Consider the following 19,811-nt stretch of genomic DNA (forward strand, 5'->3'; position numbering starts at 1 on the left):
CTCCCTCAGCCACTCCTCATAAGACTTGTGCTGCAGATCCTTCACCAGCTCTGTTGCTCTTCTCTGGACACAGTCCAGCATTTCAATGCTGTCTCCCTCTGGAGAACTGAGCACAGGATTTGCAGTGCAGCCTCACCAGTGCCAAGTACAGGGGGATGATCCCTTCCCTAGTTACTTACCATTGTTACTAAATTTATAGCAACATCTGCATCACATTTTTATAGTAAGTACCAAGTGTTGATCCCTGACTTATTAAGTTCTAATTTGCTGTGAAGCATTAGAAGTGAGAAACAGAACAGAGGACAGTAAGAAACAAACCATATTGGATAAAACAGAGTTTAATAATTTTATCTCCTGAGCAATTCAGCAATCTCTCCATCTACAGACAAACGTAAAATCTACATAGAACTTACATGTACACCATGTTTGTGTCTAAGTCAATGCACACAATATCCTGTGGTGGATCATACAGGTCGAAGTATCGTGAATCAACTCCAACAATAAATGGAAGAGGTGCACTGAGTACGGTGGCCAGAGACAAAGGACAGAGGGGGATATATGGACATTGCCACTGAAATGGAAATATCATCTGAAGGAAAAATTAAATTAAATAAACGCATTAAAACAAGACAACAGATAGTGTACAGCAGAAACCAAGAAGCTGCATGCAGCACATTGAAATGAAATTGCTAAAAGTCTTGGAACACTGTCAGAAAAAAGTCAAGTTTCGTCACTTACTTACAGCACACCTCCTAGCTAGCTATGCAAACATTATGATCTTTCTAATAGTTACTAGCTAGGGCACTGATGACATTGCTGGGAAAAGTGATCATTTAGTACAATCATTTTAACTTAAAAATGGCTTGTAACAACTGTGGTGTTTAAACCAATTCATATCACTGCTGTAGAGAACACTTTGTACTTACAGCTACTACAGCTTCAGCAACTCCTGTCAACACAGCTGGTCTAAGAGAATGGAGGAGGATCTTGCCTTCTAGTAATACGAACAGCAACAGAGTGGCACAGTTTTCTGGTCCAAGATTCATGAGCAGAGTGCTAAAGTTTGCTCCACTAAGGAGTGGATAGGAAGGGGGAAGAAAATAAGAATGTTACAGGGTTTAAAAAAACCCAGGAAGTCACTACTATCAAACTTCTGACAACTGTTTGGGATCAACTTGCTGCCCAGTGCTAATAATATCACATATTAAATATCTACTTATCTATGTAATAACTATCATGTCATTATGAGACTTGTACTACCACAAAGAAACCCAAATTCAAATGCTATTGCTAAAGAAACCATGCTGGTGCTGAATTTGTGTTGTTTACTGCACTCTTGCTCATTGATGCATAGATATCCTGTCTTCATAACAGTAAAACAAATCTAAGAGTTTAACAACTAATTCGAACTCAAATAACACCAGCAGCTTCATATGATAGGTTCCCTTCAGGCAAAAATCATGAACTAGACTATCCAGGTATTTGATGTTAGAATCACAGTACCAAATACTAACACGAGTCAAGTAAAATTAATCCATCATTCTGACAGCAACATTCCTTTAGTTTCTATGTCTTGGACTCCATTACATTTGTTTGGACTGTACACATTTAGAAATTCTAATGACATCTGTCAGAGCAAAGGAGTGTAAAATCTGTCCTTAGAAAACTGCTTACATGATACTTTACAATTTGGTGGCAGGTTGTGATTTTTCACAGAAGTGCCTGTGTAACAGATGTGACTAAACATGGGATTCTCCAGGACAAAGAATATGTTTTGGGGTGGGGAGAATAAAAATGGAGGATGTTTCGGTTTTTAACTTAAAAAGAAACAAAAAAAACAAAAAAAAAAACAAAATCAACAAAACCATCAAAACAAAACCCCATGTCACTAATCTTATAAGAATATTTCCCTTCCTTCTATGACTGATTCCTATTTGCCTCTGAATTTTTCAAGTAGCATACATTTAAAGCGTTAATAACAATACCTTAATGGCAATGGTGTAGAAACTGGCTGTGACAATATTAATGCATCGTGGGCAGAAAGCTGAAACACATGAAGTCATATGTGATTGACATGGACAATCCCAAAGTCAATACAATTCAATATTCCAGTATAAGCATACACCTACAGTCTCAAAAACTGCCTGGCAGACAGACACAATGTCACGCATCAGAGACAATCTTTGAGACTTGTATTCCTTAGGTGAACAGAGACTGGATTAGTCACTGAAACAATTCTCAGGATTACAGGACATTGTGACGCAGTTTTGAACATGTAACTGCTGCTAGGGAAGCACAAGAGGCAGTGCCACAGGGAACTAACCTGACCCACAGCAGTGAGTGGACAAGTGAGAGAAAGACAGAAAAAACCCCTACCACTGAGTTAATGCAAATGGTGCCTATAAAATGAATGGGTAATGCATGGCAGAAATTCCAGAAGGCCAAGTAGGATGCTACTGCCATCCACAGCACAGTTTGGCATAGTTTGTTTCCTCTGCTAAGTTGTCCTGGGTTTACATCAATGAAAGGGAAGGCCAACCCATCTCCTCCCCTCTCCCTTCCTGAAGGTAGGTATTCAAAGCTGAGTAAAAGGCATAAAGGAAGAAAACAAAGGCAAGAAAAAGGGTTTGCCATTACTGTAGTTAAAAATGGAAGCAAATGTTTTGCTTACCTGCACAAGAATTCTTGGCCTTTGTGGTGAAGGGAATGGTATATTGTGCATAAAATGGGATATATGCCTGCAAAGAAGGGAAGATGTTAAAAAATCAGCACTGGGTAGTAATAAAGGACTGAAAACAATGTTAGCCACATTTTGGAATTAATATGGTACCATGTTCTAGAAAGGCTCTTAGGATTTATTTACCATTTTGGTAAGTTTAAGAGCCTATTTATGCAAACTGAAACAAAGAAGCTCCATTCACTCACATCTCATGCATGAAAATTAATAGTGGCAGCTGCAGACATGTAAGCAAAAGATAAGAACACACTGCCATTTAGGCAAGCCATTTAAAATCCCAGGCAGCCCAACCCTGTTCTACAGAGCTTCTAATGAGACTTAGCTAGGAGAAACTACAGACTTTACTGCCAGAATTCTAACAGTTTTGAAGGTAACAACATGTTTCAGCAAACTTTTGGGACCAGGAAAAGCATCTTCCTCTGCAGAGTTTACATAGACACACAGACAATCTGCATTAGTGGCAGTGCTTGGAAACAGACACAGATATTCATTGCTAATGCACAGCATTCTTGAGCTTATATTTATTAAGCTAAAATGCAGGACTGCAAATGTAGCATGTGTCACAGCTCAGCCATTTTCTGTTTGATGTAGCTAAAAGAAAGGTAAACAGGCTTGACATATTCTAACAGAAAAGCCAGAGTAAAATCCAGTTAACTTTGCTGGCACTGCGAGGGCCACTACTATGTCACAGGAGCAGCAGTAATTTATATCAGTACAACATAAGCTAAACAGTGCAAGCAAGATGATGGATTAACTACACCAACTAAGTGAGCATAAATCAGATTAGTTCTTGAGCTAGTAACTACATTTCCAAATCGACTTGAAAAATGCTTTACATACTTTTCGATGGGCAGAGGATGAGGTCCAGAGACAGAGAGTTTGTAGATGAACATAAGAAATTTTCTAAATGCTTCAAAGAAAGGCCAGCGTGAGAGAAGGCAGATGCATTTGTTCGAATTGATGGACTTGGAAGTAATCACTTTCCTCTCTACAGTTGTCAGAAGACCCAACTGCGATTGTTGTTTTTCTGTTAGCAGCTCCCGGGGATAAGGCTCGTAAAACTGAATAGCAGCACCATAAACCTAAAACATGAAGGAAAACAGATTAGTAGGCCCACTATTCAACACAAGATTGGGTTAGAACTTCTGAAGCACCTTTGGTGTGTGCACACAGTATAATACTTCAGCTGGTAGCTTATGAAACAACTTTTGATCTACATAACATACACAAAGCAACCTTATAAACAAAATGCTTTGGACTCCTGAGCCTGTGTTCCTCTTTTTCACTGCACCTTCCTCAACAAAGTATTCATACTCAGTACATTGAAAGGGAAGGAACCAAACATGCTGTGACAAAACCCAATGCATTAATGGTCTGAGTGAGAAAAGCCCATCCAAACCCAAAACCTCATGAAATGTAGCTGTCTGTGTTCAGTGAATTCCACTATCTTTATGTGCTGGTTTGAGTCCCTCTCTTGGGCTGAAGTAGAGTTAACTTTCTTCACAGTGGCTTGTATAGGACTATGTTTAAGATTTGTGCAGAACAGAGTTGATAACGCAGAGATGTTTTTGTTCTTGCTGAGCAGAGCTTACACAGAGTCAAGGCCTTTGCTGTTTTCTGTACTGCCACACTGGCAAGGAAGCTGGGCATGCATGGGAGACTGGGAGGAGACACAGCTGGGACAGGTGACCCAAACTGACCAAAGGGATATTCCATACCATAGGACATCATGCTCAGTATATAAAGTGGGAGGAAGAAGGAGGAAGGGGGGACATCTGGAGTGATGGCGTCTGTCTTCCCAAGGAACCGTTACGCATGATGGGCCCTGCTCTCCTGGAGATGGCTAAACACCTCCTGCCTATGGGAAGCAAGTGTATTAATTCCTTGTTTTGCTTTGTTTGTGTGTGCAGCTTTTGCTTTCTCTATTAAACTGTCTTTATCTCAACCCATGAGTTTTCTTAGCTGTTACCCTTCTGATTCTCTCCCCCATCCTGTTGGTGGGGGCAGTGTGTGAGCAGCTGTGTGGTTCTTAGTTGCTGGCTGCAATTAAAGCACAATACTTTACCAAACAAAACAATAAAATTATTTTACCTTTGACTTCACGCAGTTTAGCAAGCTAAACATATACCAGCCTTTCCTAATATTCCTTCCTTATTTGCCAGAGTTCCATACTTAACTGAGTTATTCTGGCAAGCTTAGCAAAAGGAGAACAGGGGAAAAAAAGCACTAGTAGCCACTGCATCCCTGCTTGAAAAGGTATTACACTTCTGGAGAAATACTATTTTGGAAAAGTATACAAATTTCCCTGTTAGGGGAGTGAGGCAGAATGCAAGCTGAGCTATAATCACCAACAGAGCCAAACTGCTCTTGATTAGTCACAGAGAGATAATCACACACTACAATCACTTATTCCCTCATGCAGTTCACACACACAGTTGGTAAGCTGAAACAATAGCGTGGAGACCAACCTTAACAAGGGCTCCCTTGCTTCATCAAGTGTACCTACAGTCCTGTAGTGCCTGTCTGTGCACAGCAGACACTGCCTTCCCACATATGGGCAAGTCATGCCATACATTTTGATGCCTGCGTGTGCTGGTGGCAGACAGATGGTGTTCCACATCTATCACTTCATGCAAAGTCAGCAGGACCACTAGTCTTGGGACTCACTAGAGCCTTTCACATGCTGCATTTCAGCAATACTTCTCTCCCTGCCCACCTGTCTTCTGGCAACTAGTCTCCAATTCACACCTACAGAGCCCAACTAACAAATTCACACAGAAGTGGCTTTTAAGGTAACCAGTGAAAACTTTAACAACTTTAACATTGCTAACATATGTGTTAAGTTCTCTTTAACATGCAGACTACATTTCCACTCCCAGAAACCTCTTCCTTGAAAGAACAGGGAAATCCATGCACTGTGAGTTTTAGTTTAGTTAAGTGTGTGATTCAGCCTAAATGGGACTAAACAGCACATACTCTTCCAGCTTCTGTTTTGGTTTACATGAAGGCTTAAGAAATACAATTTTATAAGGGAAGTATTTAATAATTTATTCTGTAGCATTTCTCTAATACAAAACAAACAATCCCTATTTATCTCCATACCAGCTATCTGAAATAAAAGCAAGAACTAGTCTCAGCATGGAGCCATACCTTTTCTGCAGAAGAGCAGGTCAGTACAAATGTTGAGAACACGGGTAGTGGATATTTGGTTTGAGGGTCCCAGCACTCAATAGTAGCTCCCATAGGAAGGCAGAAGAGAGGTACAGATTGCGACAGTGGGAATGATGCATAGTCCTCTTGAGGATATCTGAAAATTAATCCTTAAGAATGGGAAAAGGAAAAGTAAGCACAGTTGCTCTCCAACTCCCAAATAATGTAAGCAATATATTTTCCACAATATATAGCTAAGTCTAATGGTTATCTGGACTTTGCAACTGAAGATTGCATCTGCAAAGAAGAAAGTCTCTCACTTGGCAGTCAGAATAAGTAACCCAAGTAACATTTTAAAATAGTGTATGAATACTGAAGCACTCCTTTTTGCTGATTGCTCAAAACCAGTACATAGTAAAGATTTTTACATCAAACTAGTTGGGAATCACCTGTGCTACTTAAATGTGCAATTGGAATGGATGTTATTACCAAGAAATTCCTATGAAGAAAGCAATAATTTATCTACTGTAAAAAGAGCAGTAATATGTTCACTGAAAATAGCATGAACTAGTAGACTATCCACATTTTCTGCTGCTCAGTATGTTCAATTTAAACAGATTGTTTATTCATCTTTCAGAAATACATCTAACTCTTGCTGCTAGAAAATATGCACAGAAGCACTGGTTTACTATTGTTGTACACCTGGCTTATTTTATGGCACACTGACTTCATTATCTATGCTTTACACTTTACATGGTAGTTTACACCTTTCAAAATAATTTGGTGCACTTAGTGCCCAGCAGAAACTCTTCTGCAAGTTTTAACTTCTTCAGGAACAAAACATTATCTGTAGCAATGCATTAAAAAACTTACAGAAGCCAGATTTGTCATTTATTGTTCAGAATATTTTTCACTCTCCTCAAATAAGGAACAAGAGAAGAGTTGTGGAACTGAAGGGAAGAAACACATTTAACTTTCACATTAAATGAAAGATGTTAAGACATAAAAAGAAATATGAGTCAAGCTGAATGATATTCTCAATTACTCCTTCTCCATCATCACCAACACAAGAAATATGAAGTCTTTTGTTACATCTGAAATGTTTTCTAGTGTTTCCACTAAAGCTCCTAAGCCACCAAGCCTGTCACGATAAGGACTAAAATAATACAGAACAATCCAATTCCTATGAAGTTTTTTTTTCCCTGTGAAAAAGTGAGGAGAAGCAAGAAAGCATTGTAGGAGTTGATTTCAACTGACATCCTCTAGGAACAGAATTCTGACAGGCAGCACTTAAGCTTTTTAAATTATTTTATTTCAACAAGCCATTTGAATACTTCTATTAGCATGTTTAGTCAGCTAAAATTACTTACCAGCTTTATATGCTAAAGAGTTAGAAGCTGGCACAGACTTCTTGTAACAAAGGTATACACTGGAACCCCACTGGAAGACACAAGATTCATCTCAGAACCAGCAAAGATGACAACAGGCATCACAAATCAAGTATAAGCATTTGAAAACACTCCCATGTCCAAACAAATCAGACATTTCATTAAAGAGCATTGCAGCATAAAATGACTGGCTGGCTGCTGAGTGCATGTAAACTTTGAGATCAAGAATTCACCCTCCTCATATCTTTTACAGATTACAGGATTTACATAAAATAACCACAGAACCACACTGCTCTGACTTATCCCAACAAAAGAAGAGGCAAAAGTGAAGGAGATAATTTGCAGCTTCACGTTTTCTTGGTTATTTAAAAGTAGACTTTTATGGGAACCTCATTAGGAGATGTGAAATTCTAACCACCATCACTTGAAGCTTTTATGGTACTCCCACAAACTGGTTATTGACATAGTATTTTTGCAGTTTGTCTAAATACTCTACCATATAAAACCCCCCACTTACTCCAGCCTGAGCAAACTAGACGCAAAACAGACTAAATAAAAGCGAGTCAATTAAAATTAAAAAAAAAGCACATAAAGAAACTGTAAGCAGCAATTATCATTCTTACAATGTCTTAGTAACATAGGCATTATTAATAACTATGAAAAAAGCATTTCTGATTCATCCTGCATGTCAGCACCATCAAAGGGTGGGGGAGAGAAAATTTTAAAAAAAGTAAAATTAAAATTCCATTGTACTACTCTTAAAGAGCACCTAGACACGAATATGCAAACCAAAGTCATGAGTAATCAGTGTGAAAAGTAATTTCTAACAATTAAGGAAACCAAAGCAACAAAACCTACAGAACTGAAGTCTTACACATGGTACACAGAATCAAAGAATGATGATGCAGTGACAGAATACATTTATAATAGTGCTAAGGACAGTTCAAGGAGCTACTCCCTCAGGTAAAAAGGAGGTTAAAAAAAAAAGAAAAGACTCAACCTTTTAAATACTCACCATACCGCAATTTAAATTCTTATCCACTTTACAGAACGTATGAGGAGGGGTTTCTCCTTTGCTGGTAACAATAACACAGATATCTGTCACTGCCAGTGAATTCTGAGGTCGTACTGCAGGAGCCCTTCGATATGTGATGAAGATCCGTTGAGAAGATGCTGAACTGTTGTTAACATTAGCACAACGACCATAAGGAGTAGCTTGGATCACCTCACAGCCTGCAATGATGCGTTCCTTCCCTTCATACAGAACTCTGCAGACAAGAAGAAAACAAAGAATTCTATGCATTCAAATATCTATGAATTTACTTGGACAAATTCACAGAAAGTGCCCATCCACTAGCAACCCATGTCATCATTGCACGATTCTAACGTGCACTTTATGTATTGCCTTTCATCATGCAGCATCTGAGGCTGCAGAATCTGCTCAGAAATATTGAAAATTATGATGAATTCTCTGTGGGAACAAATCAAGAGTTATGGAAAAAATAAAATCAAGCCACACTGAAAAGGAGTTAGTCGTAGAACTAGTAGAAATGTTGCACTATCAATGAAAAATACATACATAGCAAACTCTAAATTGCTTGCACAAAACATACCTCCTAATTTAATGACTAAAATGTCTGGTATGTCATTTAAAGCTTGTCTTTTTCAGGTGTGTTTTTTTTTGGTTGGTTGTTTTGGGCTTTGTTTTGTGGTTTTTGTTAAGAAATATCCTTGGAAAGAAATCTGCTTCCTAGATGAATTTTTACAAAAGAAACATTAATCCAAGCCCAGTAATAATTGACACTCACAGTTTGAGTAACAGTCCTCAAAGCAAAGGGACAGAGAGACAAACTAACACTCTGTTCCACAGAATAAAGGAAGAAATAGTAACTACAGTTGACTGGACTCCTAGAAAGCAGAATATATCTTCCATGGCTCTACAGCAACATTTGCATGGTGCTTGGATTTTTTTTAGCAAGATCATTAGTTTAGACCACTGTATTCTTAGCAAAAAAATGAAAGATCCTTCACAGCTTCACTGCAGCAAATGAACTAAAGCTTTTCTTTTCCAAAGATAAAGCTATTAGGAAGCGACTACGAGAAGAAATGTGGAAGTCTAAACACACATCACTGCACATCTTTAATGCACAGATGCTGTTACAGGGCATGCTTTATCTCCTATTCCACACCCAAATAAGCAATGGTTCCACTTGCTTGGTTCTCTGCAGCCTGTACAGAGTACTTGCAACCTTCAAATGATTTCTCATCATTACAAGATTTAGCATTAAGGTAAAGACATTAGAACTTCATATTTGGTGACCTACAGCTTCCCACACATAGTCCATTACAACTTTAAAAATTAAAAATAACCTGGCAATACATATTTACTGTCCCAAAACACCCTACGCTGAATGTCTGACAGACCACTAATAAGTATGGATTTGAACACTTTAAAAAGTCACGTGCCTAAGCTAAAAGAAAAGTCTTTTTTCATATCCAACAACGATTAATGATTCAACTTTCAAAAATGCCTAAATACTATATCCACCTTTGAACTGCAGTATGCAAATACTACTATTTATTCTGATTCAACAGAACAAATGTGTTTCTTGTCACAGTACTGATAATATACATAAACTACAGCACTAGAAGACTTAAAAAAAGCAAAGAAATCCCATGAATTGGGAGTATATTGATGTGGCTACCAGGTTAGCATGGAAATTTATTCATCTAGTTCACAGAGGATAATAATCTTTACTAATGGTTTCAGTTATAAAGAGCCTGATCATCAGACTTGCTACATTTAAAACAATGTGTAAACTCAAAATCAGCCTAATACCAGCATTTCCAAGCTGCAACATAGTTCGAGACACATATAGAGAAAGCATATGCTAATTAAATTACTTTTAAACTAAGTAATGTTCTGGAAGAACATGTATTCTGCTCTTTCTTTTTTTTGCTACCTTCATTGCACATACAAAGTTTACATGACTCTTCACATTACTGCCTTACACTAACCAGAAGAGAATATTAAGAGAGCAAATCCCCAGTAGAAGTTTCAGTTCAGTTTTATTTCAATTTCATGTATTTTAAATAAAGTCCAAGAGTATAATTTTATTCCAGAAACATATGTCAAGTGACAGCTCTGGAGAAGGAACATGACATTAATCAGACAATTCCAACAGTTCAGTTTAATAAGTTTACAAATATTTGCAGAAAAACATGAATGAAGAATTTTTCAGTTGTGCAAACACTTCTAAGAGATAAGAGCCTGACCAATGTCCTACACCACAACAGTGAGGTCACTTCTCATCAAAAGCAAAATGAAAATGAAAGCAACACTCACCCCTACATATGCACTAGAGAAGTATTATTAAACCCACACCATTTCCTGACCTCATGCATGGAACTGAATTTACAGCATGGTACTGTATTTGCAAGCAAACAGACCAAAACCACCTCCCATCAATCACTCAAATGAAACAATGGTTTTAATGATTCAGAGAAAAGCCTTCAGAAGTGATGCATGAAATACTGGACACAACACCCTGTGTATAATGTCCTCCCTGACAGCCTAAGTTTACACCTGCTTGTTTCAACTTCCCACTGTCTGCCCTCAATTAATTACTACTGATCAGGGTTAGACTTGTTTCCGGCTTCTCTAAGCTTATAGTTTGGCCCCGATCCTAAGTACACCTTATCTGCTATATTAGTCTATCAACTTGAATACAGTTTTCTTTCAAGCAAAATGTAAAATCGTTTCCTCCAGATGTTAGGTCCTTTCTTTGTAAGAAAGACCAAAAGAATCTTACAGTCTCTTTGGAGAGCTGTTTGACACTGTACGTGGAAGTTGGCTCATGACCAGATTTACTGATTCAAAGGTATCAAGACATCAGACAGCAGATATTCGAAAGAACTACTACCTTCTTGTGGCTGTTGAGTTAAAAAACCTTACACCACAGAAAGCTTTGATTCTGGAAAACCATTTCAAAACAGGCAGACTGCTGCAAACTGTATTGTGTCTGGGGATGCTGTCCAGCTTGACTCCTCCTTTAGGTACAACCATATTTCTGCCTCTCACAGCTCTTATGCAAAGTAAGCCTTTGTATCTCTTCCTCTCTCATTTAAAATAAGTAGGCATGCAAGTATTAAATAATGAAGAAACTAAAATGAATATACTAGGCAGTAGGAGGGTCAAAGAAGTGATAGGTGAAGCCAAGGGAAAAGACTGACTTACCTTTTATTTCTACTGCCACCACTATTACTATTTGTCTAAACAAGCAAGCAATTAGTTTCATCATTATTACCCTAAGCTACTCCAAACACCCAACTGCAGTTGTGGCACTGGTGGGACTCAAGAAACAATGGAAGACATTGCCTGTTAGGAACATCTTCTAGTTTATATTATGCTTCTTGAAATTTGAGTTCACTTTCTTTTTTGAAATACATCTGTAGCAAAGAAAAGCACTCCTTCAATTGATACTTCTGCAGGTGTTTTCAGAAATCAGGTATGCAGAATCACAAGGGTCCTTAGCACAGAACCACAAAGCAAACTAAAGCTTCCCATACTAATTTTTTTTAAAGGTTGAAAAAATAAACTAATATTTCACACAACACAAGTTACTTAAATCTTGGATTACTCAGTAATACAAGAACCTCTGCCTCAGAGAAGAAGTTTGATATTCTTTCTTTGGTCCTTTCTGTTCTAAGTGTTACAAATCACAAAACTACTTGAAGAACATTTTTCTGTCAGGTTTTCTTCATTCAAGAAAAGAGTGCTGGAGCTGTAGTGCATTCCTAATGCAAATGTAAAACAAAGAAAGGTGAGGTTTTTTCCCAAAGTCTCACTGCATCTAAACCAAAGCAAATCTCAAATCTCAGGTTTTGCCTATTTCTGGTTCATCAGCAAAAACATTGGTTAGGAAAGCAACAGAATGACAGTAGCCAAATTATTTCATAGACATATAGGCTTAAGATACTGAATTTTACAGCTACATGTAGGAAAAGTATCTTAGAGATCTCTCATCCCAGGATCAAGCCTTTATCTTTCCAACTAATTTCCAACTAATATTTTTTCCAACTAATTAATCCAATTTATTTCAGGAAATGTAACATCCACACTTGGATAGTTTGGCACATGGCCTAACTATATGCAAGTAAGCAGGAAATCACTCTAGCAGCTTACAGACACGTCAATTTATGACCCAGCAGACAAATTGGCAGGAAAGAGGACAGAGGGCACAGAAATGCAGAACACAAGGACAATGGCAGGGAAATAGTAGAGCATACCCCCATCACCCTCTTCTGCAAACAGTATTTGTTTAACTACTTTGCCTAAAAATAGCACTGATAGAAATACACAGATACACACCAACATTTATTAAGAATCAGTTGAATGCCTGGACTACAAGATATCTCAACTTTATGTACATACTAACCGCCTTGATTCAAGACTATACATTTGACCCTTTCAAGAGATGTACTCCTCCTCTACCTACTAAGTTCACTCAGCATGTCAGACAGGCTCAAAGACAAAATATTCTTTCATATTTGGATCTTTCATTAAAAGAATAGAGAACCTCATAAATTAGCCTTCAGGCTGCACGTATATCTCTTGCCCAAACTCCACTTTCATTTCAACACACTGGAATTCACAAAAAAGAAAAAAAAAAAGATTGCTCTAACCATCTCTTGCACATAGCTGCAAAACAGGAGGAACAGCGGGGGAAAATACGCATCGTTGCTCAGAGAGAAAAGCCTGCCATGATGTGTTAGAAATGACACCCTAACTGGATCTGTGTACAATAAAATACAGAATAAATACTACTTACCAAATACCACCATCTTAGACAACTGTTTAGTGGGTATTCCCTACAAAATCTACCAAAGCATTCCTAAGGTTGAGGGAGACAGGAAAATAAATGTGCGCTAGCCAAGCTGCTTCCTTAAAGGCATATGCTGAAGGCTGATTGTCCAAGAATTCCTTTTGAGGAACTGCTCCCTGTAGAAACTTTTCCTTCTGCCAGAACTTACTGAAGTTTGACAAATTATTTAAAGATTAACTTCACACTGCATTATCTCTTCCTGCAGTGTCAGACACACACACGGGAAAAGATTATTTTAAAACACAATTTCACTGAAGACTATTAGAACATAGTTTAGATGACCAAGATGAACATACATTAGAATGTACCAGGTTAATTTTACAACTTGAACCTTAGAGCAAAGTGGCTTTCCATGTACCTAATTTCATTACTAAGATTTCACTACCAGTCTCCTCCTGACTGGACCCTGCTTGTCAGCTGGCACTCAAACTAAAGCTAAAAAAACAGGGTATGGAGACTTTATGCTCAATGTGTTCAAGACAGTACATTAAATGAATTAAACTTGTTTGAGCTTACATATAGATGCACGATTTTTACTTTACTCTTTACTATTTATTTAATAACTAAGGAAAAACACACACATTCCTTACTTTGCCATAATCCTAACAGCTCCCTCCACCCATGCACTCTTTTCTCTTTCTCACTACATCCCCAGTAGTGCTACAATGTCCTTAACCAAATCAGAGAAGTAGAAGTGCTATATAGAGCAATTTAGAGCAGACTGTCATGCTGCAGGAGTTACTACATATTAAGCACCACTACTATGCTAATAGCACAGACTATGATATTCACCAGCTCAAGACCTTGGGGGATTCCATGATCTTGGGCCTGAATACTTAGATTCAGTATCCTGTAACTAACAGGATTAGTTCAGAGATTCCCTGCCAGGTTTCTCCCGGCATTTATTAAGCATCAAACTTAAAGCCTTGACTATCTAAGGTTTTCAAACACAGTACTAATAACTCTTCAGGAACTTATGCTTCAGACATCTAAAAGTGTGCATTTTGATATACAAGCATGATTAAAATTACCAAGAGACTACATAATCTAATATTTGCAGCCAATCACTTCAGAACTTGCAAGCAATTTCATAAATACTCTGATCTTGCAGTAAGGCAGGCTGCAAAGTTCTAGGTAGTTGGATAACTTTAGGATCTTTGTTTTAGTCCTCCCATTTTTAAGTTATATATTTTACCTTAAGCATTAAATGAATTCTGCAAAGTGATAGTTTTTGTCTACTGAAGTCATCATCATCTTCAGATTAGGCATGTACATATCCCTGGATTCGGACTACACCATTTCTATAAATTAATTTTGTGCTATTTTCTTACCTTTCATAAAACTGCAGCAGAGAACTTAACTTCTTGTATTTGATTTGCTTCACCTCTCTCTGCATATATATATATTTGTCTCATATCTTTTAAACTAAAACATTGTAATTGACTTTAAAAAGCAAGTTCAGTAGAAGACTTACATTTTGTTCTACCTATTCCAGAAACAAAATACTATACAAAGTCCACAATAAGCAATACAAACACCATGTTTTTAAAAAGTTCTCACATCTCTCTTCATCATCATCTGTGAAGAGGAAGATTTTATCATCACTGAAGGAGGAACTGAAGTGGAAAAGAAATCTCACCCGATGTCAGTAAGAGGTGGTTTGTCCCGGCCTCTCTTGTAGCAAAGAAAAAGTTCAGGACTCTTTAGACTTCCATAGTTTAAGTTGGCTTGAAGGGCTGTAGGGGTGGCTTCAACACAGGTGTATCCCTCTGGGACAGTTTCACCAGCTGATTTAATTATCACAGCAATGTCAGTGATCGGAGCCTTTGGACCAGTTGACTTTGTTTCATGTCGGCTTATTTCTTGGTCCAGGAGCGTTGCCGTATCTGTGTCTGTGAGCCCTGCCACCACGAAATAGTCAGCCACTCGTGGACCTTTGTCTTCTATCATGGTCATGTCAGTATTTCCTGGGGAAAATAAAGAGGAAGAAATCAAACACTTGCCTTCAAACCTAACCCCCTTCCTCAACAAGTATAAGGATTTAAAACTTTTGAAGAAATTTTTGCAAATAGAAGATTTCCTACATAGAGAGTTTGTGAAAATTCTCGGGAAACTCCAAAGCAAACCTTGACTTTTTGCTGCTCAAAAAAAGATATTGTTGTTACCAGATTTCAGTTGTAGCACCATAATTACCATGTTATAGCACATGGAAGTTTATGAGAGATAAAGAACAACTCAAGGCTCCTAACACTGCAGCTATGCAGAAAATTGCTTCGTGTTAGCTATTAGACTATTCAAGCTCCTCAGAGGCTATAAGGTAAATCAGTGCCCAATCTAAAAGCATCTATATTTTTCTGCCATTGCTTGTGAGCAATTTGATTACCGGATCATGTTGCTTTTTTTTGTGCTTTTTTTTGAGAAAGAACAATTGCAAGCACAGGCTCACTCCTTTATCTTCTGCACATTTCATCCATTTTGTTTTATAACCTAGACCTAACAGTGCAGTCTTGAGACATACAGCCGGCAACTGTAACATCTGGAAATCATTTAAAAAAAATCACACATCCAAGCCCACATTTCATCAGCTGATCAGGCAATACACATCACTGCTCAGCTGCACATTCCATATCTGGAAAGAGTTGTTCTCCCAACACCAGCAATGTTCACTGCGCATATGATATGAAAGTAGAGAAATGCAAGTTTCTAGTAAGAGCAAAACTAGCTGACAGACTATGCTCAGTTACCACAGGAACAATTTCAAGTACCTGATTCTCATGAAATACTTGCATTTTTAAAAGATGAGTGAGAAATATTTACACAGCAGTAGCCAAGCAATGAACTTGAATACTGTTATACCCCTGCAGGAAGCAAGGGGCCACCTTCTTTTAGCTCTCCTTGCTTCCATCACCAGACTTCTATGGCTACCATCTAAAAAGCTAATGAATAATGGAAATCTGGTTCTCATCTTTGAAAACAAGCCCGCCACAACTGCCAAGGTCCCACCTGCCAAGGAGTGGTGGTTCATGGGTATAACCAAGTAATAACTGCACCAAAACTGAGACACTTCTTGTCTTTAGAATGCCCTGTCTGATAACTGCAGAAGCACTGGCCCCTGCTAACAGAAAGGTGGCTTGGTGGATGCAGTATAAACCTGGTTTATCCTCCTGTCCTTATCCTGCTCTTTATTACTGAAATTATACTTTAAAGGTATTTTCCATCTCCATGGTTTACAAGACATCTAAAGCTTGCTATCAAAACTGTACACAGTACTCGGCTGAGCAAAAAATCAGTTTTTCATCCTGTATATTTACTCAGAAATTTTAGCCTAAGATTATGGAACTTATTGCCAACCACTATATAGCAATGTATTGTAGCATGAGATCAAAGCAGGGAGAAGTAACTTAATGCAATTTTGTAATACCTCTATACTTCAACTAACTCCGTATTTTATTTTCTAACACTGAAACGGCAAATCCTTTCCAAATCCTATCCAAAACAAAAGGAGAGCATTTACTCCTTTTAAAATATTTTTCCACAGTGTTTTTCATACCATCACTACAATGTTCTATAAACCCATTGGCTAACAGCTTTTGTAGGGCAATCCATAAACAGATTCTGGGGAAGAGACACAGAAATATTTGGCTACGCTGGAATGGAGAAAGCCATGGGACAGTTATTTACACGACTAAACTTTCAGGTCTAAAACATATGGATCCTATATCAATAGGAACGAGAAAAGGTTTATTTGTCAGGTGTTCAGTGCCTAGGTCCCCTGAGGGATGAGAAATTTACTCCAGAGCCGTAGCTACGTGTGAAGCTTCTGAATCACTCTTAGGTACAGAACTTGCACCAGTTTACCCTTTTTTACTGAAAAAACATGAAGCAGTGATAAAGCCCCTTACAGGTAAGCAAGTCAGCATGAACTACAAGGGTAATGTCTCCACTTCATCTTATATTAACTGGTGCTTTCCTTAAAACATCCTTTCTCATACTCCCTTCCACCTTCACTTCTGGCCCGAACTACAGTTCGTGCAACCACGTAATGAAGTGGAACAAGGAATTGCTCCGGCTGAACGCTAACCTGGCAGAGACTGCTTAGTGTTCAACCACAGCAGTTCTCCAGTGATGCCCTGTGTCAGCACAAAAGCAGCAGCAGTGTGTCCCTTTCAGCAGCAGCACTGACTTGCACTGGATTAATCATAAAACTGTGACGTCTAAGATGTTTCGATTTGCCTCTCAGAAGCTTGGACTTGTTCACAGAATCATAGAGAAAGAAATAAAGAAATAAACTAACCTCTCCCCAACCCCTCTTTAAGGAAAGTGCTGAGCCCGAGTATCATTTAACTGCAAAGTGCTGTTTGCTCTTGACATGTGTGAAGCAAAATCACTCGAACAAGCCGCTAAAACCAGAAAAATGGTCAGTATCCTATAATTGGATTCTTTTGGGTTTTTTTTAAACCCAAAAACTTTATAAAACGTTCCAGCCTTTTATTACCTGGGTCATATTCACACAGCCCAGTATCATGTTCTCTCAATGCAATGTTAAAATCATGGCCTACATTCACTCCCAGCACACAAAGCAGGAAAAAAACCAAGCCAAGTAACGGTAACATCATACACCAAAAATCTCACAAAAGCTTGTATTTTTAATCCAGCTGTAGTTCCTGGAATTGCACTAATGTTATCCTCAAATATGTTTTGAAGTGAGAATTTAGTTTTCCTGGGAAAACAGAGGGAGATAAAATTAAAAGCTCCAGGCAAATTGAATACTAAGATTTGGAAGGTTAGAATGCAAATGAAGAGAATCCATTCCTAAATTTTTACCACTAGGGATCAATAAAACTGTAGCAATTGGTTGCTAAGGAGCATACATTTTTATCTATGATTTCCTATTTTTCTCTCAGCCCTGGCTGTTTTACTTCACAGAAACTCTGTGTAATATGTGGCAGGCAAAAGTCAGAGTCACCAGACAATTCAGCTGAGAAACTTGGCACAAAAGACTTGCATGTCAGCACAACATTTAGTGAGGTTTTCAAAATGTTCCGAGTCTCTCAAAACAGTTTCTTTTCCACAAGGATAAGTAAGGTTTCAAATAAGCACTACAAGTCAGCTCTTCAAGAATCTGCTCTCCAATTTCAGAAAGATTTAAAGCAACAGGATCACTGAAAAGAGACCTTTAAGTAACAGCTCTTAATTAAACCATGGTGATCTTCTTTAATGCAATCTCTTTAGAAACATAAATAGACACTACATTATAAACCAGCAGAGAGCCACCAATGCAAACAGAAACAGCACAATTCAGTTAGTCCAAGGATACTTTGTTTTCTCAATTGCAGGAGAAGAAAATCAACATGGGGTTTGTGAGGGACAAGATGAATCTACTGCCGGTTTTGACTACTAAAAAGTATGAACATCTCTTAACAGACAAGGGAACAAATGTTCTGCTAAGAACCCTTCTATCCTAAGTTTTATAACAGCAGCTTTTCCCAGAAGTACCTCAAAAGCTACTCTCCTCTGTCTGTTGCTCTATGAGAACATTTCTGTACATCATGAGACTAATAGCAAAACTTAACATTAGGAAAATATTGGGATTTTTATTGTAACACACCATACCCTTTGAGGAAAAAACCCAAAGCAAAAAAAAATTCTAAACCTAAAAACCGTTACCTTCATGTCGGATGATGACAACGCAGGACATGTTTGGGAATAAAAAGGCAACATACAAGTCCCATGAAAAATCTTGGGGTTTAAGTCTACAAAGGTACTTCGTTTTAAGCCAAATAAACTGAAAACAAAAATTTGTAGTTCTGCTTTAAGAACATGAGCAGTAAAGTTTTAGGAATTACAAACCTCCAAGTCCATATGGATCCATAAGGGTTATCAAGAAATTATTTAAGTGAAGTTAGTTTTCCAGTTCATTCACAGTTTGCTATAAGCAGCCTAGGACCAAATTTTTTTTTTTTAAATAAAAGAAGGGGGAAAAAATAAAAAAGAAATAAGTACTCAGACTAATAGACATACTTTTAAAATCTCAAGGTTTTATGTAAAGGCACTCAGTACATCTAGCCTAAGACAAGAGATACATTTAACAAAAATATGCAGGAGTAAAACAAATACTATCTGTTAACTGCCAAATGCTGTAAATGTGCCGAAGTGTTCTCCTCTCCCACAGTCCATTTAAGGCTGACAGCTTTAAAAACACAATAGCCCTTCTCGCAACCAAAAGTAATTTTGTAATTCTTCCATAATGTTCTATTAAAAATACAGTTCAGTTGCTATTATCTTCATATAGGTCATTGCCCTTTCTTAGGCAGAGATTTCATAGTGAAACTGTCTTAGTGAAAAGGATTCCATTCCAAAGATCACTTCTATGAATTTTGAACAATTTTGAAAGAACATTATTAGAAATTGCTTTGGTTTATTTACTGGTCTCTAAAGTACCACCTCTAAAAAGATGTTAAGTGTCAAATTATCCTCTAAAATCAGACTGGAAAGTCAGCATAAGTCTATAAACAAATGCTACATGTAAATGCAGTTTTTGGTAAGTGAGTTTCTAGAAAACGAAACAAGCTTTGTGAAACTGCATGCACCAGCAGGAACCAAAGGAACAGGTTTGTCACAAATGCCAATCTGGTAACTTACACACAAATG

General features: G+C 37.8%; 1 protein-coding gene across 1 annotated transcript in view; it reads right to left on the reverse strand.

Moving 5' to 3' along the window:
• DENND4C (DENN/MADD domain containing 4C) overlaps positions 1-15,121 on the reverse strand; it is a 46,600-nt gene extending 31,479 nt beyond the window's left edge. Inside the window, exons 1-9 of the mRNA XM_009071783.1 lie at positions 14,800-15,121; positions 8,291-8,543; positions 7,258-7,327; positions 5,888-6,057; positions 3,578-3,819; positions 2,672-2,738; positions 1,986-2,044; positions 927-1,071; positions 414-589 (exon numbers count right to left, since the gene is read on the reverse strand). Of these exons, the coding sequence (XP_009070031.1) occupies positions 414-589; positions 927-1,071; positions 1,986-2,044; positions 2,672-2,738; positions 3,578-3,819; positions 5,888-6,057; positions 7,258-7,327; positions 8,291-8,543; positions 14,800-15,116 (1,499 nt within the window). The 5' untranslated portion in view covers positions 15,117-15,121. The remainder of the gene's footprint in view (positions 1-413; positions 590-926; positions 1,072-1,985; positions 2,045-2,671; positions 2,739-3,577; positions 3,820-5,887; positions 6,058-7,257; positions 7,328-8,290; positions 8,544-14,799) is intronic.
• Positions 15,122-19,811: the final 4,690 nt, after the last annotated feature.

Source organism: Acanthisitta chloris, unplaced genomic scaffold (genome assembly GCF_000695815.1).
Source record: "Acanthisitta chloris isolate BGI_N310 unplaced genomic scaffold, ASM69581v1 scaffold13243, whole genome shotgun sequence".
Classification (NCBI taxonomy): domain Eukaryota; kingdom Metazoa; phylum Chordata; class Aves; order Passeriformes; family Acanthisittidae; genus Acanthisitta; species Acanthisitta chloris.